The following is a 22881-nucleotide window of genomic DNA, read 5'->3' on the forward strand; positions in this document are numbered from 1 at the left end:
AATTTTAAAAGAGTCCTGAAAGAGTAAACCCAGGGAATGGTATTAAACAGTAGCCATGGATAAGAAAATAACATGTGATAGTACAGTCCTGAAACAATAAATTATGGGTATGATGTTAAACAGTCCTGTTTGGGGGGAATTATAATTGTAATTAAAATGTAAAAATAGCCAAGAAGGAAATATAATTTATAATTACGGCAAAAGTCACGTTGTGAATGGACCCAATAAACCAATTGCCCAGTAGGTAAGATCTTCTTTGCGTTGCCAGGACATGATATGACTCACGGTGTCGGGATAAATTTTCTTTGCTCTTTTTCTGCTTCCTCTGGAGAACAAAAAATGTAGAACTTGACTTGAATATCAGGTTAGCAGAATACAAGAGGCTGTATCTGATTTTGTCTTTCCGTAAGTGCTATTTAATGCCGTAAAATATGGCACGTTTAGCCACTGTGGAAGGTGAGAAATCAGGGAAAATACGAATGCGGTTATTTTCAAATGTAATCTCTTGTTTCAGTCTGAGAGTTGATATCACATTTAATTTAGATTTTTATTTATCGAAATGCACAATGAGGCTTCCAGGTTTTGAGGCACTCGATTCACGTATGTGGTAAGCTGCTTATATGTCGGTGTCTGATTTAAAGTCCTCTCCAATTATTTGGAGAATAGTTCAACAATGAACTTCACTGGGTTTGAACTTTCACAGTTTTCAGGGAGACCTTCAGTTCTGATATTATTCCTTCTTTATCCATCTTCCAGTGTGGCTAGTCTGTCTCCAAGAACTTTGTATTGAGAGTTTGCTGCTGTTGCTTTTCCATCAGCGGTAGAAGCCAGTTGTTCAGCTATTTCAATATGAGTCGTGAACATTTGCTTAACATCTTCAAACTGACACCAAGTGCTCTAAATTTATTTTCAAACTTAGCTGCATTTTCCTGTATTTTTTCCTCAATTTTTGTCTAGCATACCTTTAAAGGTTGCCCCAAAGCAATTACTTAAACGTTTCTCCTGGTCTTTAATATCCTGAAGCAGCTTTTCATTTGTCTTGTTTATGTCTTTTATCTTTCCTTATATCATTTGTATCCTTCTTTATGTTACTCTATAGTTCGTTTATGTCCTCTCCGAGAGCAGTAGTTATTAAGGTAATCATTAATCATTGCGGTGATCGTTACATTCGCCTCCGACTGTTTGTTTCAGTCTTCTCCGTGTTCCGTGGGTGAAATAGCTAGGCCAGTTGGAGTCGGTGTCGCTGGCTTGTGGGGGGTAGTTGACAGCACGAATAGTAAGGTCATTTTCAGTTTCAACAAACCTTCTGGAATCGCAGAGTTCTCCTGGCCCGACTCACTTGACTTTCACTCCCACTTTTGCTCCCGGCTGGAGGCGATGCTGCGGCATCAGGTCCCGGGAGATTGATTCTTTTGCCTGTCTGTTCCAGGTCAGTATCTGGCAGGATGTACATTGAACTTGAATTTGAGCCCTGTTTGGATTTAAATTTAAGTTTTAGCTGTCTAAATATTTTTTTCTGAGCCCTTTTCCCACTATTCATGCTTGTGTATACTTGCATTTACTTTAATTAAAGCATTTTGGATTCAGTAAATACAGGATACCTCGTAATGACAGTAAAAAGGTAAAATAACACCACTGCTAACGGAGTTCCGTTTTAGACGTCCATCTCCCGAAATGGACAGACCAAATGTCTGCTTTGAAATGACTTTGTATTCATATGAAACATAAATCATCTTCGAAGGGAGCTTTGGATGTATAAAATATAATTATGTAAATGCTTTATCAATCAGCCACATTCTAGATTCAGATATTTCATGTTCTGTTAGCTATGCTTTGTTAGCATTTGCTCATTTATACATATCCACAGCTTTGTGAATAGACCATGTGTTGGAAATTGGTGTTGTTTAATTATTTTTGTTAACACTTTATAATATCATTAACAAGTTATTAACAAACATTATATAAATCATCTTTATATCTTTAAAAATCAAGAAAGGTGGCAAATACTATACCATAACCTGTTATACATTTGTCAAGAAACCACAAAAAAGATGTTAAAAAGGCTCGCAGAACCAGAATGGTAACATTGTTTGTTGGCATCATGCAGGAAGAGTAGAGGAAACAAAAGGTGAGTTGGCTGAGCATCGTTGCTATGTATTCTTCATTGAGTCCAATTTAGACTGACTTCATTTTGAATGCAATACTGTTTATAAAGACTGGTAGCCTACAGAGGCATTTTTATTGGTCATGATCTTTCCGCTGTGTTCACTTCAAATCGGTCTCTGTAAGGGGCTATACTCACAAAATTGACAGTATATATTTTGCCTGTGATTAATGGAAATATACTATGCTTTTTGGACTTGGTATTACTGTACAAACATCAGCAACTGTAGTAACTATGAAAAATGTATCACTGAGAAGTCATTGTAATTAATTTTAATAAATATTTATAGGGAGAGATTAAAAAACAATACATTTATTTGACACACTTCCTTTACTAAATCTAGAGGACTATGTACATTAGAGTTAACCTGTATGCTAAATTGTAATAAATCACAAAAAATGCTGAATTCACATAAACATTTTAATAACTTCTTATAGCAACTAAATATTTATGATATACATAAATGGCAAAGTATAAGCTAAAATAAGTTGTGTGTTTGTCATATTAATTTGTTTTCTAGTTGGGGTTGCCCAAAGCAGAATTATACACCTGACCCTAATTCCACAGAAATAAGCTGGTAAGAGATTTATCTGTATTTTGATGTAATGTATTGCATTTTCCGTTCCAGCTGTTGGTGCATCACAACCATACCACTGCTTTTATGAGTCCCATACCAAATGGCATATCACAGTGACATAGCAGCCTGACAGATACACACACACGCACACATTTGTCCTTTTATCAATGTGGATGTATATAGTGCTGCTGCTTCATAGCTCCATAGAACTGCTTTTCATTCCTGCCCTTGTCACCATCTTCTTCAAATGTTTACTTTTATTTCACATCAATACCTTGAATTTTCTCCCACATTCCAAAGGTTAAGCTAATTTGGGAACTCTGCATTGGACCTGTATGCTTCAGTATGGCTGTGTAGATTAAGGGCTGGTTTATACTTCATGCTCAGAATGCATATGCGCACGCATCATGGCTGACACGTGTTCCCAGCGTTCATTTGACACGTACTCTGAGCATGTTTATAAATTAACACGACGCGTGCGTGAGTTGCAGAACCAGCAAAAAGTCAGGGGGCAGAGTGTGATCAAGTTAGAACGTGACGTCAGACTCTCTCTTTACTATTTACTATCTATATGTGACAGAAAGCTGCTTTGCAGATCCTACAGGATCAATGAGCCTGCTTCGGTGTTTGATGAATGGTTCAATGTGGTGAAGTAAAATGCTGACATACAAATGCATCTGTGGTGCTTTTATATTCAGGCGTTGCATATTCCCCAATTTAATGACACAATACAAGTCTCACATACCATCTTCTGTGCCGTCTATTTTTTTTTTTTTTTGCACCTTCACAACAGCATCAGAATGTACAGCAGCATACTTGAGCCACTGAGAAAAAAATTAAGGATACAGTGAAAAGGTCGATTTTGTGATTAAAGTTGAAACTTTGGCTTTAATCTTGAAATGTCCACTTTAACCTTGTAGTTTATTTTATCATTAAAGTAGACCGTCGTAAGTGCCATCTTAAAACCGACCCAGTTGTTAATCACTACATGCTTTTGGGGCTTCCTCCTGAAGTGACAGCAGCGGCAAGCAGCAATAGATCACCACACAGAACACATTGTATTTATGATATTCCAGCTCTCTGCACATTTAGAATCCTTAGATTTATACTTGATATCACTTTCATGATGAAATGAATCGTTAAAAAACATATTTAAATAATGAATACTGTTAATAATTAACATGTGTGGGGGCGGCACAGTGGCAGAGCGGAGTCACATCACTGGTGTTCTCTGCCCAGAGGTTGCATATTTTCCTGGTGGGTTTCCACAATGTGCTCCAGTTTCCTTTCAAAGACATGAATGTTTGGTGTTTGGGGATTTGGTGACGCTAAAATAATGCTAGTGTATGTGTATGCTTGTGTTCAGCTTGTGATGAGCTGATCCCCCATTCAGGAATTTTGTTTCTGTCTTGCGCCCAATGCTTGTTGGAATGGGCACATCCCTGGATTGATGGATGTAATCATTAAACATCCTTTTCAGAGAAATTGTGGCAAGGTGTCCTCGGAATTTAATGGATGTTTTAGGCAATTCACAACACAGTGAAGCTGAATGTTTTCTCACCGTGATGATATCTTGCACTGCCACCTGGTGGAATCTTCCAGATTTACGTAAAGTATGCACACAAGTATAAACAATACAATACGCTTGCGTAACAGTAGTGTCCACTGGAGCACATGTTGCGTCACGTGAAGTATAAACCTGGCCTAAGTGTCTCCAGTGATGGACTGCATCCTTGCCTGGTGCTACTCAAACATATTTGTCTTTTTAAAAATATTACAATGTATTTGTGCTGTGTAATGAGTGTTCAAATGATGCTGGTTTTACAAAGTATGTATACTATATTAATTAATCACGTTCTACTATTCAAACCTTCAGTTGCAGCTCAAATTCTGTAAGCATATGAAATCTAGCTGCACATTAAAAAGTCAAAACTAAGTGGCTGATCCTCAAACAGTGCTGCAGATAGTCACACAAATATGCCATTTTCTGATGTTTTGGGATTTTTATTTCGTCATTCAGTATAGTCCAAATAGGACTGGACTTGTAAAGGTGTTTATTAACAGGCAGTAATCTTTTAGCACTGTTCTTATATAACATATGCTTTTATTACTTTTATTTTTGAAACCAGGTCACCCATCTTGTGGGTGAACAGAAGATTTCCAGTTTGGGCAATTCAGGTGTGTATGCACAATTTTGCATATTTTAAATATTCCTAATATGCACTGAAAAATAATATTTATAAAACTGAAGATTATTCCTCATTGTTATATAAAGCAATTCCATCTGACTTTACTGTAATCATATCAGTTTACCTCAGTAAGGTGCACACATACAGGGCTAGTGCCAGATGTAAAGACAAAAAGACACAAAAGACATAAAAAGAAAATATGTGGTACTACGCAAATCACAAGTTGTAAATTCTCAAGACATTCTGCTTCTAAGATGGCATTGGTCTCCTGTATGAGGAATTCTGGGAGGAAGAGGAGAGTTCAGGTGGTTTGACTCCGGAAGTGACGTCAGTGTGGGAGAGGTGTCAATCTTCTTTTCTCCAGAGGGACAGGGTGAAGGAGAAGAGAGAGTGTTATTAGACAGTGCACCCTCGTGTCTTGGTGGTAAATCACACTTAACTAAGCCCTTAGGTTGCTCCCCAAGCATACATGTGTGACACATTGCATAACACAACCATGTAGACTATGCTTTTGCACTCCACTTATATGACTTCAAGGAAAAGGGTATTTCTTCAGTTCCTACTATACTACAATGATAAAATACAAATTGTACACGATATATGTATATTCCAGTACAGAGTATTCTTTTTGATTTTACTAATAAATCTAGGGTGAGCTGGCAGTAGAAAGCATAGCAAGTGGGAACATGGATTAAAATACCACCTAGTCACTGGCTACTGTTTGCATTCAAAGCCAATCATACTCTTTATACCTCATCCCATTAGGATAAAGGCTCACTGACCCAGCACATTAACGATCTTCTGTTATAGTGAGTCTAAAAGTTCAGGTGGACTGCTTAGCTGAGAAAACCTGTCCTCCACCATTTCAAATAAGACTGAGAAATGAATTAAAATTCTTTCTTAATGTTTCTAATGTAAACTATCTTTTATTCATACAGTATATTTACAAAATGCCCCTAAGAATCAGTTCTTTCTTTCTTTCAGGTTATTGTGGCCTTAATAAGCTTCATGGAAGCCATGCTGCTGACATATCTGAGCTATAAGGTAAGACAAAAATCGCACCAACGTAGTTGTGGTGTGATAGTGGGTAGGACAGTTGTTGCCCAGCTTTTTGTGGTTCAGAAGGTTGGGAAATGGCGATTCTGCTTTTTGATGGTCAAAAATCAATATTTTCAAAATATTTTAGTTAAACCAATTTGCCATTTATGACAATATTGTAATTTTTTATTTCACATAGTTTTTTTTACTCTTCATACTCTTACTTCTTCCTTTATCTCAAAGACATACTCTGTTAGTCATGTAAGTATGGTTGTGTAAGCAAATATGCCAGAGAAGTATCACATCACCCACAATTGATTCCTGCCTTGCACATGATGCAGCAAGAGTAGACTCAGAATTCTGTGACATGACTAATATATTGTATAATTGTGTTAATTGGGCCAAGACCTAATTCAAACCTTCAAAGTTCATTTTTATGTTGCTTACCTATTCTAATTTATGATTATGCATTTAAGCACCTCTTACAACTTATTATTTTATTGGTCAATATGAAAATAATTAATGCAGTAATCTTGTGAGAAATGTATAGATTCATTTTACTTTTTTCATTGGTTTGTTTCTGCAGTCAGTTATATCCTGCTACTTTTCATTATGAGTTATGCAATCTGTATCTGTTACATTTTGTAGCAAAATGGAACTGCCTGATGTTTTGTATAGATTTGTGAATGTTGGCAGATGCGTAAGGAATGGCTAGAGGAATAAAGACCAGAAAGTATAGATTACGCCTGAGCAATGCAGGTTCTCTTCTAGTAAACATAAAAGTGGCAGAAAAAGTGAATGGATTGTTCAAAGAATGGGTTGTCTTTTGCCCTGTCACACTTAGTCATCATCCCTTAAACGAACAGAACTAAATTAGCAACTTTACTTACATGGCTTTTCAAAAGCTACAAGCTACATGTAATTTATAGAACTCGGTTGTGATTCAATAAGATTTATGGTCCAAATAAATCAGGTTCTGTCATCACATATATGTCCTCAAATAAAGTTTAGGAAATTAATTTACTATTATTATACTAATGCAATTTGCTCTAAGTTAATAAAGAGGCTAGTATCATTTTTAAGCAAATCACCCTGTCCGTTGATTAATTATTAGTATCATACATACATCTACAGATGAGTGATAATTCATAGAGTACTAGTTCTAAATTGTTTATTTTTTTATTTATTTTTTTTTTGTCTTAGGGAAATATCTGGGAGCAGATCTTTCGAATATCATTTATTCTGGAGATGATTAACACAGTCCCCTTCATTATTACAGTATGTACTTCTTTTCTGACTTGCAATACTTTTAATGAAGGTCAAAATGTCATATGCTAAAGTTCTGTGCTGTTTTTTTATGATAAAAGTAAAAGTCTGTACTATGAACAAAGCTATTTACTGTATATGTTGCCATGTATTTTTCCATTCTGTTTTAAAGCAATTTTGCTCAACCTATGTAAGCTTATTGTTTACTCAATGAGATATAAAATGAAAACATATTTTTATTTTACTTTTAGATTTTTTGGCCTCCATTAAGGAACATCTTCATTCCAGTGTTTTTGAATTGTTGGTTGGCAAAGTGCGCTCTTGAGAATATGATAGTAAGTGCTTTATTAGTCTTGATCATTATATAGTCTTAGTAACCAGAAATGTTAAGTTTTACTGTATATATAATTTTAAAGGAAATCACTTGAAACTTGATAGATAGATAGATAGATAGATAGATAGATAGATAGATAGATAGATAGATAGATAGATAGATAGATAGATAGATAGATAGATAGATACTTTATTAATCCTCAAGGTGAAATTCACATACTCCAGCAGCAGTATACTGATAAAAACAATCTTAATTAAAGAGCAATCCAGCAGCAGTATACTGATAAAAACAATCTTAATTAAAGAGCAATAAAAGCGCAGTGCAAGTTAAAAAATGCAAGGTGGAGAGTCCAAGGCAGGTATATCAGTCTATAACTTTGTATAATGTTAACGTTTACCCCCCGTGTGGAACTGAAGAGTCGCATAGTGTGTGGGAGAAACGATCTCCTCAGTCTGTCAGTGGAGCAGGACGGTGACAGCAGTCTGTCACTGAAGCTGCTCCTCTGTCTGGAGATGATCCTGTTCAGTGGATACAGTGGATTCTCCATGATTGACAGGAGCTTGCTTAGCGCTCTGCCACGGATGTCAAACTGTCCAGCTCCGTGTCTACAATTTAACCTGCCTTTCTCACCAGTTTGTCCAGGCGTGAGGTGTCCCTCTTCTTTATGCTGCCTCCCCAGCATACCACCGCGTAGAAGAGGGCACTCTCCATAACCGTCTGATAGAACATCTGCAGCATCTTATTGCAGATGTTGAGGGATGCCAGCCTTCAAAGGAAGTATAGTCGGCTCTGTCCTCTCTTACACAGAGCATCAGTATTGGCAGTCTAGTCCAATTTATCATCCAGTTGCACTCCCAGGTATTTATAGGTCTGTACCCTCTGTACACAGTCACCTCTGATGATCACAGGGTCCATGAGGGGCCTGGGCCTCCTAAAATCCACCACCAGTTCCTTGGTTTTGCTGGTGTTCAGGTGTAAGAGGTTTGAGTCACACTATTTAACAAAGTCCGTGATTAGGTTCCTATACTCCTCCACATGCCCACTCTTGTTGCAGCCTATGATAGCAGTGTCGTCAGCGAACTTTTGCACATGGCAGGACTCCGAGTTGTATTGGACGTCCAATGTATATAGGCTGAACAGGACCGGAGAAAGTACAGTCCCCTGCGGCACTCCTGTGCTGCTGACCACAATGTCAGACCTGCAGTTCCTGAGATGCACATACTGAGCTCTGTCTGTAAGATAGTCCACGATCCATACCACCAGGTGTGAGTCTACTCCCATCTCTATCAGCTTGTCCCTAAGGAGCAGAGGTTGGATGGTGTTAAAGGCACTAGAGAAGTCCAGAAACATAATTCTTACAACACCACTGCCTCTGTCCAAGTGGGAGAGGGATCAGTATAGCATATAGATGATGGCATCCTCCACTCCCACCTTCTCCTGATATGCAAACTGCAGAGGGTCGAGGCGGACCTGTGGCCTCAGGTGGTGAAGCAGCAGCCGCTCCATGGTCGTATTCACGTCACGTCAAAGCAATAGGCCGGAAGTCATTCAGCTCACCATGCCGTGATACCTTTGGGACTGGGGTGATACAAGATGTTCTCCAAAGCCTCGGGACTCTCCCCTGTTCCAGGCTCAGGTGAAGATGCGCTGTAGAGGACTCCCCAGCTCCAATGCACAGGCCTTCAGCAGTCATGGCGATACTCCATCTGGACCCACTGCTTTGCTGGCACAAAGTCTTCTCAGCTCTCTGCTTACCTGGGCTACTGTAATTGTAGGTAGGGGGAAATTCTCTCTTATGCTGGTATCAGCAAAAGGATGGGTGGAGGATGCAGTACTCTGAGATGAGAGTGGGTTAGAGTGGTCAAACCTGTTAAAGAAGTTGTTTATCAGGTTTGCTCTCTCCACGTCTCTCTCAATGGTGGTACCCTGCTTCGAGCTGCAGCCAGTGATGATCTTCATCCCATCCCACATTTCCTTCGTGCTGTTATTCTGCAACTTCTGCTCCAGCTTTCTCCTGTACTGCTCCTTCGCCTACCTGAGCTGGACTCAGTTCCTTCTGCACACGCTTGAGCTCATGCTGATCATCGCCTTTAAAAGCCCTTTTCTTCTGGTTCAAAAGGCTCTTGATGTCACTTGTAATCCATGGCTTGTTGTAAGCATAGCAGTGTGCTGTTCTTACTGGAACTAAAATGTCCATACAGAAGTTGATGCACTCAGTAGTGCAGTCAACAACCTCCTCAATGTTCTCACTATATGATCCCTGCAGGATATCCCAGTCTGTAGTTCCAAAGCAGTCTCTCAGAGCCTGCTCTGCCTAAGGGGACCACTTCCTGAATGAGCGTGTAGTTGTAGGTAGCGCCCTCAGTCTTGGTTTGTAGTGAGGCTGAAGCAGGACCAGGTTATGATCTGCTTTCCCAAGCGCAGGCAGCGGGGTGGTGCTGTATGCGTCTTTAACGTTTGCATACAGTAGGTCAATAGTCGTATTTCCCCGGGTGTTACAATCCACATATGAGTTTAGCAACAGCGGCGTGGATGACGTCACACACTATCTCCACGTCTGCCCGAGGTTGGATGTAAACAATAACAACAATGACATATCCAAACCCTGTGCGCCAGTAATAGGGACGCAGACTTATGGCCAACAGTTTGATGTCCTTTATGTCAGCTATATGGATATTTTTTCCCCTCTATTCCTTTCTTAAAATTCTGAAATTGCCAATTTCACCCTGAGGTGCTAATATAATTTATGAGGCTTTGAAGCATTCACTCATTTTATAAAATACTGCTTTTTGATCCTGGGGATAAATTAAGAATGGAGGGAGTAAAAAGGTAGCAAAAGAAAAAGTGAAGAAAAATTTGCTTCCAGGATTAAGGTCACAATCAACAAGTTTGGTTATAAATCCAATTCCCCAATTAACAAGTCAAAACTCACAGTTATTACATTTTCTAAAAGCTGTTCTGCATCATGTTTCAGTTTGACTTAGTCAAAATAAGGGATTTTTCCAAATTGCACCAGCTGTCAACTTATCTGGGGCACATATATTCTTATTACTGTTTAGATCCTTTATAACAAGACACATGTAAAGAGTTGTATTATTTCTATTTTTTAACTGTGTTGGTCATTTCGACAAATAAACATTAGCAGTAATAATTCCAAAATATATCTACTAGAAGAAAAAGAAAAGAGAATAGCATGCCTATGAAAATAAATCAGTGTTTTAACCCACATTTTGTATGACAGGTTCATGAGAAATTAATGTGTTTCCCAAGACAGCATAGCTGTCTGTTATAGTACACTTTCTCATGTTCAAGCACTTGTATTAATTCACACTTGGCCAGTTTAAAAGCAAGTGCCTGACACTAAGCAGATGTTCTTTTTGGAGAAACAAAGTTCTGCAGACCAAACATAATATTACTCATAATTCTTAGCCATTGCTTTCATTTTCATTTACTCGGTAAAACAGTAATACATGGTGAAGCACCAAATCACAAGCTGTGCACTTTTGTGTGATGGTGTAGTATTACTATTAGTAATGTCATCTTTATACACTTTATGAAAATAATCACAAGTGTCATGTTGCAGATCATCTTGAATTCTCTGAGACTTTGTTGTCTTGTCTTTGCAGAATGACTTGCACCGAGCCATCCAGAGAACTCAGTCAGCGATGTTCAACCAGGTGTTGATATTAATCTGCACTCTTCTGTGCCTTGTGTTTACTGGGTAGGGTTAAAATTCAATTTATTTTTATAAGTCATGTAAATGAGTTAGAGAAAAATGTAGTAAACAGGGTGGTTTAATTTGTAGTCAAAATTATATTACACATATAGCTGGTAAAATTCCTACTGTTAGACCTGCTTGAAATTTGGGATTTGGATATAAATGAATCAAGAGAAGTTTAGTGTCAATAATTGTAAAGTAAATGTAAACTTGTAAATATAATTATATATTAAAGATTCTGCAACTAGAAATTAGAACAAAAAATAGATATTTGGTAGTCTTGATGTACGAGCTGTCCATGTCATGTAGTGCCCATGTTGTACACATTGCAAATCAGGGCAGGTTATGCTTAAGCCGTATAACACAGTTATGCGTTTGGATTTGGAATACTGAGTTGATTTTTGACCTCTGTATTGCTAGAATGATACAAGAGAAATGTTATTAGACCAATTTCAGGACTGTAGAGCAAGGAAATCAGACAACTCCAAAGTAGTCAAAGTTTAACTTCTTATGTTAGGAGAAAGGAGTACATAAACATTTAAAATTAAATACAGCTGTTACTTTAAAATTAGTTCATCAAGAACAATACAGAGACATACAAGGTTTGTGGCTAAGGTTAAGTTTTGTTTAAATGTTAGAAAGTGCATCATAATACCGTACACTTTGGACACATGGAGAGATTTGCCTAGTAATATGGCTTGAAAAATACTACCCATATGAAACTTGATACCCCAGGTTGACATTATTTGGTACACAATAGATGAATGACAGTGGACAAACTATGTTCACCTATTCTCAAAACCTTTTCTTATGTTATTCTTACATAGTACTTACTTATCAAAGGTTAGATTTCCGAAATCAATGACACTGAAAGGTTATTGTGCATGGGCTATTTATTTCTCAAATATATATAGAATAGCTCAAGTACAATGGAATGGGAGCAAAGCCCATTAGAAACTGGTGAACAAAACAGAATGACATTGTAAAAATGGTAGTGGTGGTGGCCTGTCTAGCATCCACACCACCTGGTATGAACCATCTTCCCAGAGATTTTGCCATTTCCGGCCCCCATACCCCTTTAAAAACATGTAGCTGAAAAAATTAGAAATAAATAAGCAAACTGTTTACAAGAACACTTGATTTTGGGGAACTTCCTAACTAAAACAAAACAAAATTACAAATGACAGATTACTGTTTGCTACAATACCACCCAGTAGTCATCCACCAATAAACTTGTCTTGTTCTCTGACAAAGTATTGAATTTACAAGATGAAGCGAGAATGGGTTGACTTTGCAATATATGTTCAATTTGGAGCACCTCTACGGTAGGTGCAGACAGGCTCCTTTGAGAGGTCCAGGAACAAGCAGACATAAGGCACAAGTTCAAGCGCAACACACTTTATTTTTAGTGGGGGCGCTTCCCAAACTTTTCCCACAAGTAGCACAGTACAATACGTACACCACACACCACTTTATTTTCTTCTTTCTTCCTCTTTCTGCCACCACTCCTCCTCTGGCCAGCTTCGTCCTCTTCCTCCCAACTCTGGCTCCCAGAGTAGTGGCAGCTGACTTCTTTTATAGGTCACCTGGAAGAGCTTCAGGTGTCTGGTGATCTTCTTCTAGCAGCACTTCTAGTGTGGTCTCCTTTGAGGGGCTGCCATCTAGCGTTCTGGGGGAGGCAGTGCCCTAAAGAAGCTGCCTTCCCTAATCCTTCCATTCCTTGGGCATCCCAGCCAGGTTGGGTTGCTGGCCACCTCTTACACTGGATATCTGCTACAATCAAAGGATTTTGATTTAACTTGTATGAGTGTTGGGTTCATGAGCTGGTGATCATAGGCACAGGTATAGAATTCAAAAGATATTTTCAGTAGGTTTTCTTTATTGCAGCTGCAATACCCTGAGCATGGGAAAGGTGCTATATAAATAAAATGTATTATTATTATTAATACCTTTCCAGAAACCATTACATTCTTCCCTCTTTTTATTTTCCAAATCTCTCGATAACCAGTTACAGGACAGAAAAATTCTCATTCAACTAATGCTGTCGGCAATCTTGGAACTTAGATTAAAAATTATTAACAGCAGGAATAATTTAAACATAACCATACATCTATAAAATATATTAATACAAAATGTATGCAGTTAACACATTTCATTATGAAAATTGTATCATCTCAAGTATAAATTTTAGTAAGGCTTTAATGTGCTACTTTTGGTTTAGTGAGTTTCAGGAAGCCTTTGTAAATTAACAACTGATCTTAAGATCATGTTTGCTAAGATCTTAGTGCTGCAATGCTTTTTGGGAAACCCACCTCGTTTAGTTTAATATGTCCTCTTACAAAATGACCATTGGGTTGAGCTTATCACTTTACTTCTCTGACTGAGTGAGTGCTAAGTAATTTGATTGGTTTAAAAGCAAGATTATTACCTTCCAGCCTAATGATGTGATCCTTTTTAGTACACATAATAAGCCTGTTACTTAATATCTGAATTTTGAATATATTTTAACTTTTTTTTAAGACTATATGAATATTCAGATAACAGAATGTTTAAAGGTTTTACGATTATCTTAAGTCACCTTATACTTACTTGAGCATCATTGCCTGGTACAGTAATTTTTTCCTTTAATTATTAATTTATATATTTTTTAATATTAATAGCTTCTGTTTTCTTTAGTGAAATGAACAAATTCTGGCCAAAGAAGCCACAAACCTTTCCATTTTAGATGCAGACCTGGGCTTCTTTATAACGTAATGTCTCTGTTAAGCTAATGTCAAATTACTCAAATTCTTCTAGTTGGAGGGAATGCTCAGTTACTTCATTCATACTGACACTTTATCAGTTTTTTAATGGACAGATGCATTTTGTTATTCCAGTTTTCTTGGATGCCGTCATTTTGGGGTTGTATCACTATGTGCTTGTTAAAGAAGTGGTGCAAGTGCTACATGACCTGTGTCATCATGTCAGCCATGTTATTAAAGGTGGACACACACTTCTGAAGCTTCTGAACTTTGTTCTAAAATAAGAGAATGACTTAACCAACAAAGCTTAGCAATCTCTTTCAAAACTTGAGGAATGACCTCTTGGCCTGGCTATTTCTAACTTTCCTTCTCTAATGTCACCTAAAATCTGTGCCACTGGATTACTGAATTCATTCTGCCTGGTTTTCTCTGGAGAGCTCCAGGCTGTCACAGCAGCTACAAGAAGAAGTGGCAGTCTGTAATGTTGTTGACATGTCTTTGTTGTCCATTTACCCAGTTATATTTTCAAAAATAATATTGTGTAGGCATCTTGTGTAAGTGTTGCATTTTCAGTTACAAATGATGTATACAATGTCATTTCATGTGTAGTGCACTGTGAGCAGAAGGAAAGTTATGAGTAAAATATAAATTTAAACTATATCTGAGAGTTTGCAGAACAATACAGGATGTATTTTTCTTCAGATAATTAACAGTCAATCTATTTTTCTGGTATTAACAATAGTTCTACAACCTGAATAATACACAAATGCTGAAAGACTACTTTATTACTCAAACAACAACAAACAACAACAACAACATTTATTTATATAGCACATTTTCATACAAACAGTAGCTCAAAGTGCTTTACATATTAAAGAATAGAAAAATGAAAGACATAATTATAAAAAATAAATCAACATTAACATCGAATAAGAGTAAGGTTCAATGGCCAGGGGGGACAGAAAAACAAAAACTCCAGACGGCTGGAGAAAAAATAAAATCTGTAGGGATTCCAGACCATGAGACCGCCCAGTCCCCTCTGGGCATTCTACCTAACATAAATGAAACAGTCCTCTTTGGATTTAGGATTCTCACGGAAGGGCTTGATGATGATGATGGTCACGTAGACTTCTTCCTTTTAATCCGTCCATCATAAAACAGCAAATTAAGAGTTACATTCTAGTGAAATTTATTCCACATGGAAATGTGCATGTACTTAATCCACAGATTAAATCTACATTTTAATATATATCTCTACTCTGAAAATTCAAATCTCAGCATACTGGCTGAAATCTTGAACTATGCACACAAGATCATTGTGGCATTCAACAGTGCTAATTAATTCCATAAATACAGAATTCTTAGTGTGCTGAAACTGTTCTCTGAGTGTTTAACTAAACAAATACATGACGAATACATCCCTTCCCTAGAAGCTCAAACACTGCTTTAAAGCCGCTTGTGTCTCACTGATCTGTTTATGTGTTAGTAAGAAAATTAAGCAAGATGTAGTTACCTGTGAATCTTTGCTGCCAGAAATTTTTTGAGTCAAGGAATTGTAACTTATTACTCAGTTTTTTTGTGGGTAATTATTCCTGGAATTTGATCTGTTTTTTTCTGTGTAGGACCTGTGGAATCCAACATCTAGAACGAGCAGGCAACAACCTATCACTCTTCAATTCTCTTTATTTTTGTATTGTTACTTTTTCTACTGTGGGATATGGTGACGTCACACCAAAGATCTGGCCTTCACAACTTCTTGTGGTTATCATGATCTGTGTTGCTTTAGTGGTTTTACCACTTCAGGTAATAAATAATTTTTACTGCAGTACAATTATGTAGTAATTGTTTCTCTGCTTTTCTAATGATGCTATTAAAATGTAAAGCAGAATTACTGTTGCATTTGTTTTCACCAGTATTCCTGTTGAAAGGATTTTTTTGGTAGGTAAAAGCTGCAGATGCATCTAATGGAGTGAAATGACAATTGTAATGGAGTGATTTTTAATTGTAGCAGTTATTAAAAATTATTAATTTAGATCTCACATGGTTAAACAGAAGACCCCCTAAAGGCATATAAAATCAATTAACTAATGGGCAAAATTAAAACAGCAGAAATATAAATGAATTATATTGGCGAATTCTGAGTCTCCTAACATTCAAAAAACACAAACATTGCCATTTCCTAGCTGAGCACAGTATTGCACAGCAGCACTCAGGTAAGAATATCAACTCTAGGACATGAGTACAGTGTTATATTTGGTAGCAATACAAAGTTACAGTAACCAATCCCTGATTCACTTAATTTCTTAGCATGGATACATTTTGTATGCATTTTACATGTTGTTTTTACTTTCATGTGAACACTGTATTAATAATAGCTACTTTTTCAAATCAAGCTCTACAAAGAAATATCACAGGAATTTAGAAAGACTAATTTAGACACATCTCTAAGGACAACTTGTTAATCTTCTAGGATGATGGCATTCATGGGCGCCAGTTCCAGATTTGAGCAGTCAAAGGCAAAAGCCACTGAAATCTGCATTAATCTGATTAAATCTGCTATCCCAAGAGATTTCTATTTCTTTATAAGATGTGTTCACAAGAACATTGTCATTCTGATCTTTTATTATTTCCTGTATACTAATGCATATTTTAGTGTTCTGGAAAGTTACACAACTTTTGATCTTGGTCCAGAGGAAACAAGGCTACCTTTTCAGTTTCTAGACCATACTTTTTAAATAACAAACCTTTCAAAATAAAACCAAATTTAAGTTTAATACTTGTTTGACATCTAGCTTGAATATGTTTTTAAACGTATTGTGACACTAGGGGTCGTTGTTGCTCCTCCAAACCCGCAGACAACACGTCCAGACACCAAGTCCCAGCAATCATTTTAATTTCTTAAATTCTTAATTTCTTAAGTTCTTAAATAATGTGCACAAAGCACCTCCACCTCCACAATATACTGTACAATAATAAATCAATAATAAACAATAATCAACAATAAATCAATCCTCCTCTCCATCCAGCAGCTCCGTCACACTCCCTCCCAACTCCGGCTCAATCTGCTGGGTTTCCCACAGTCCTTTTTCTAGTGCTCGACCCGGAAGTTCTTCTGTCCTTCAGTCCATGTGATTCCACAGCACTTCCGGATCAGATGAAAACTCTTCTTTTTCTTCAGCCCGGAAGTACTTCATTTCTTCCGTCCCCGTGACTAGGAAGTACTTCCGGGCTATAAGGAAAATATAAATCCCTGTGCCTCCCTGCAGCAGCCCCCACGGTATCCAGCAGAGCTGTGAAGCTGAACTCCATTGTCCATGATGCCCTACGGGAATTCGGGGCACCTCCATGTTGCAGGGAGGACTCCATCTAGCGGCCTGGGGGTGTTGGCCTGGATAAACTGCTGGCCATCTCTCAGAGTATACATTCCGTTTTTTGAGTTTAATTGACCCACTCACATAAACATAAGTGCTTGTCGTGGTCATTTTTTTTGCTTTGATCACACATAAGCAGAAATAACAGATTCACAGAAACGAAACTAGCTTTTTCTGAAACATTGCTGGCTGACACTGGAGTGTCAAATTGATTTTTGTTTTAAATCGTATTTCAGCTTGGTGATTTAGCAGTAAATTCCTTGTATGGAGTGCATGTGCAGGAGGCTTCAATGTTATGTAACAGTGCATAACTGTGCACATATAAAATGAACGTTTTCTATAGCTGTTCACTCTGAGCTACCTCCTGTTGAATGATAAGTAGAGAACAACAAAATAGACTGAATTATATGGTGTATTAATGAAAACAATAATATTAATTTAAATGTAGGTTCAGTTTACTGAAAACAGGAGCTGAAGGCACAGAGGCAAGCTCAGTGTGCCAGTGAAGCAAAGAAAAAGTACAGAAAGGACTAGATCTGGCTGATGTCAGGTTCACGGCATATATCAGGGCATGACAGTTGCTTAGTTCATTCAGTCCAAAGGAAACTAACTGAATGCCAGACCACCATGCTCTTTATTCAAACCACCAACCACAAAAGTTCATCTTCTAGGATACACACTGACTCTTTACTCACTGGTGTCTGTGATATTCATCTAGGTTTCTGATATATCACAATAAACTCCCATACAGCCATCTTGCTGTTCAAATAAGTTGTAGCTGAGCAAATAAAAATGCACTGATAAAATGATTTGACAATGCACCTTGTGTATCCTGTGGAAGTAAAGTATAGTTATTATCTCTATTGAAATTATAACAAAAATATTCAGTGTATGATTTATACTTGTTCACCTTTTTATTCTCACTTTACATTAAAAATGCTTGAAACCGCTGAAAATAATTCAAGGAACAGCATGCGCTTTTGAGATACAGTATATTCTGTTTATATACTTTTTTCGTTTAATCATTGATTTGGGTGCTACTATATTGTTCAAATCATTCAGTTCCACAGCTAATGTTGCTGCAGTGTGTCCTATTAAAAGAATGTTCTTCCTTGCCCACACCTGTCTTTGTTTTTATAATTGTCTTTAGGCACTTGAAAAGTTCATGTCAGTCTGAGTAAAAGTAAAGACTAATTAGGTAAATATAAAGGTAATATGTCTCAAGGCTATTTCACATAGACCTCTTGTTTATTTTCATTGCAGTCAACCTTTTATCTAAAGTGAAAGTTTTTAGCTATTTTAATATTCCATTCACTTATTAATTTTTTTCTTGTATGGGATCAAGTAACTAGTCACACCAGATTCTCAGTTTTATTAAAGGATGTATGTCAATTGGCACAATGGAGTTGTTTGCATCTTCTAAAGCTATTTTGCAAAAATTCAATCCAGATTTTAACAAGAAAATTAAGTAAGTGATGCAGAAACAAAATAGTGAACGGAAGAAATGTACTCTAGCTTTGTAAAACCTGACAAAACTAAGTGGAGCACCTCCTTTGAAAACCTAAACCCACAATATTGAGTATTGTGACCTCTGTATATTCAGAAGAAAAATACAGGATCTCAATAAACCAAGGGCTCATTTAAAGCATGAAGAAAAAATTAATACTAAAATCTGCTGCCACAACAGAGTGTAGCACCAAGAAGGAAAACATTGCCACTTTCATGTCTAGATTAATTTCATGTGGGAAGTTTTGTGCCCTCTCATAGCTGAAATACATGCAACCAGGTTCAGATGATGACTACTGTGTTTCCCTGAAAATAAGATCTACACCATAAATAAGCCCTAGCATGATTTTCAGGTTGCTCTGTAATATAAGACCTAGTCAAGATCGTAAGCTAAAAAGTAAGGCGCCTAAGGCCAGGTTTATACTTCACGAGATCCGACGTGTGTGCCCGAAACATCTGTTAAATTCCGAGGACACCTTGGCACCACAATATCGCTGAAAAGAATGTTTAATGATTACACCCATCAATTCGGAGATGCGCCCATTCCAGCAGCATCGGCGCAACACAGAAACAAAATCCTTCGATGAGGCATCAGCTCATCACAAGGTGAACACAAGCACACTAATACACTTACCGTCATTGTAGCTTCACCAAATCCCCATACCTTCATGTCTTTGGATGGAAAACTGAGCACACTGTGGAAACATGCAAACTCCAGGCAGGGATCACAAGGGACGTGACTCCCTGCGAGACAGCAGTGCTACCGCTCTGCAACCGTGCCATCCCATATGTGCAACTATTAGCAGTATTCATTATTTAAACAAAGTTAACAATTTATCGGTAAAATGTAACATAATTATTTTAATGCATTTCATCATGAAAGTGATATCAAGTATAAATCTAAGAATTCTAAATGTGCAGAGAGCTGGAATATCATAAATGTAATGTGTTCAGTGGGGCGATGCTGCTGTCAGTTCAGGAGGAATTCTCAGAAGTACATAGCAATTTAACAACTGGGTCGGTTTTAAGATGACGTTTACGACGGTCTGCTTTAATGATAAAGTAAACTATAAGTTAAAGCCGAAATTTTCCCTTTAATCACAAAATAGACATTTTCATTATGTCCTTATTTTTTTCTCCGTGCCTCAAATAAGCTGGCGTACATTTTGATGGTATTGTAAAGGCGCAAAAAAATAAAAGACGGCACTGAAGATGGTATGTGAGAATTTAAAAATGTATCGTGTCATTACTTTGGGGAATATGCAATTCTTGAATATAAAAGCACCATGAATGCATTTGTATGTTGGCATTTTGCTTCACCACATCGAACCATTCATCAACTGCACAACGATCCTGGAGGATCCTAAAAGCAGCTGGAGTAGCAAGAAATTCAGGCTGAAATTCAGGGTTTGAATGTGGAGAGTTATGACAATATACTAGAAGAAGATGACATGACTATATTTGGATAAATGGATATTTTTGTACATGAATAAATATAAGATATCCCCTGAAAATAAGCCCTAGTGCATCTTTTAGAGCAAGACCCTGTCTTATTTTCGGGGAAACACGGTATAAATAACCCACTGTGCTTTACAATGCAGTTGCACCTTATGCAAGATGAGCTCCAATGTTTACTGTTGTTACTACAACATATTTAGGCATATTTCAGTCCTGAATGTTAGAAATACATAAAAGTATAAAATAAAATTTCCTTTCCTGTGTATATTGCACTTCATTTTTGGAGCAGCCTGTTGTTTTTAGGATCATCTGCTCAGTTACAGCCAAGTACAATGCTTTATTATATGCACCTTCTTTCAGTTTGAGGAGCTAGTCTACCTGTGGATGGAAAGACAAAAGTCTGGTGGCAATTATAGTCGTCACAGAGCGCAGACAGAGAAGCATGTGGTGCTGTGTGTCAGCTCTTTGAAAATTGATTTACTAATGGACTTTCTGAATGAGTTTTATGCTCATCCACGACTTCAGGTAAGCGAACATTTAAATGAGAAATGTCATTCTGAACTTTAGTATTATTGAAATACTAGTCTGGTCATACATTACACACAAACTACAAGTGTTAGTCGTTTTCTTTGTCATCAGACAGTCTTGTTGCTTTGCAGTTGTTGAATATGTTCTTCTGCAGCTGCCCTATCCTTGAAAACACCAATTTTTTGAAAAAATTCAGTACATTTGCAAACTGTAGGTGTTATTTTGAATTTATAGCTTACTGTCTGCAAATGAACTCCTTCTGTTAAAAAATAACAAGATGTCCTAAAAATACTAACTACATTTACAAGATGAGTTCTAATTTTAAATTGATGTCAATTTAATACAGGCTTCAAGTCTTCTAATAGATTTTGTCATCTAAGAATGCAGCAATGATTTCACCATGATCTTTGTGGTAGCAGGTGGACATTTTAATCTATGTTTTTTTTAGAATCTACGTTCACATGCAGTACCCGAACAGAAGAAACACAACGAGATTTTTTGAACCTAAATCAGGACTGGAGTAGAGGCACCTTTTGTGTGCATTTATTGTGGCTTCTTAATGGGCACTTGGGCCTCCTCCCATAGTCCCAGGACCTGCTGTGAGGTTGATTGGCACCTCTAAACTGGTCTGGGGTGAAAGAGTATGTAAGGCTGTGTTTGTGTATGCCCTTTGAAGTAGGAATGTTTTCAACTTTGTTTGTTGTGATACTAGGTTACATAAATGAGCGTGAGATTTGATGGGTACGTGGGTAAAAACGTTTATCAATTTTTCATTCTACTTCTGTTCTGTTGCTTTCATTTTAAACATTAGTCACTTTTTTGATCTAATATGCAGAAAACGTTTTTTATTCCTTAAAAAAAAGAATTGTGAAATTTGATGAAGAATACATGTGGTGACCCACCAAAGCACAGTTGTACACATCATTCTTTCTATATCCAAAACCTTTTATTTTAAAGTTGAAAGTATGTCAACTTTTTTCTGATGGATATAATATGCAGAACTGTATGTTGCAATCTTACTGAATCTTTCATTGTATTCTTCAAATATGGATAAATCATTGTGGCTCCTAAATTCTAATAAAAAATAATGCATTATCTCTATTGCATTTCTTGCAGGATTATTATGTAGTGATCTTGTGCCCGACTGAAATGGATATTCAAGTTCGTAGGGTGCTACAGATTCCCCTATGGTCACAACGAGTGATCTACCTTCAGGGATCAGCACTTAAAGACCAAGACCTCATGAGAGCAAAGTAAGCACATCTCATGAAACAGAAACAACAGTATGGACATACAAAATTCAAAACATTAGTATACTGTACATTTAATGTAAATGTCTGTCTTACTTTCTCTTACTGATTTTGTTTTGCCTTTATGGTATTGCAGTATTTTAGATTTAGTAGGCAGAAGTCAGTCAGCTGGGTGCAATGTACTGTACATGTTACCCAACTTTGTCCATGCCAAAACAAATTCTATTCTTTTTGTGTTTCTTAATTTTCAATTCTTAAAGACAGTTTTCTTTTTTGTACTTTCAGCATATGTTTTACTTTACAAAACATTTCCAGAATGGTCATTAGAAGACAAAACAGAATGTTGCACAAAGCATTGATAACTTTTAATAACTACTTCATGATAATAACTGTTGAAATATGGAAAATGTTTGTTAATGTGATTTTAATAAGTTAAATATAAGTCTGTCTGTTGTTAAAATCTTGCTGATTTCTACTGCCATCTCGTGGTTGTGATAAAACTTGTTGACATTTGACATGCCAGTTCTACTAAAACATTACAGACATACCTCAAATGTAGCAGCAATCCTTGACAGTAGTTTAAGTTCCATTAATTAGTTCTGTGTCATATTCTCAACAGTACAATAGTACTAGGTTGTTGTACCATGTTAGCCATTATGAATGTAGAGAAAAGCCAAGCAAAATGACACCTTTTATTGGCTAACTAAAAAGATTACAATATGCAAGCTTTCGAGGGAACTC

The 22881-nt window shown here is 37.0% G+C and overlaps 1 protein-coding gene across 1 annotated transcript in view; it reads left to right on the forward strand.

Moving 5' to 3' along the window:
• The window catches only part of LOC120535477 (potassium channel subfamily T member 1-like), a 146205-nt gene that overhangs the window by 20109 nt on the left and 103215 nt on the right, over positions 1–22881 (forward strand). The window contains exons 4-12 of the mRNA XM_039763358.1: positions 2685–2741; positions 4871–4919; positions 5915–5974; positions 7172–7246; positions 7486–7569; positions 11195–11289; positions 15650–15830; positions 20723–20887; positions 22007–22143. Of these exons, the coding sequence (XP_039619292.1) occupies positions 2685–2741; positions 4871–4919; positions 5915–5974; positions 7172–7246; positions 7486–7569; positions 11195–11289; positions 15650–15830; positions 20723–20887; positions 22007–22143 (903 nt within the window). The remainder of the gene's footprint in view (positions 1–2684; positions 2742–4870; positions 4920–5914; positions 5975–7171; positions 7247–7485; positions 7570–11194; positions 11290–15649; positions 15831–20722; positions 20888–22006; positions 22144–22881) is intronic.

The sequence above is a fragment of the Polypterus senegalus genome, chromosome 9, assembly GCF_016835505.1.
Source record: "Polypterus senegalus isolate Bchr_013 chromosome 9, ASM1683550v1, whole genome shotgun sequence".
Taxonomy (NCBI): Eukaryota; Metazoa; Chordata; class Cladistia; order Polypteriformes; family Polypteridae; genus Polypterus; species Polypterus senegalus.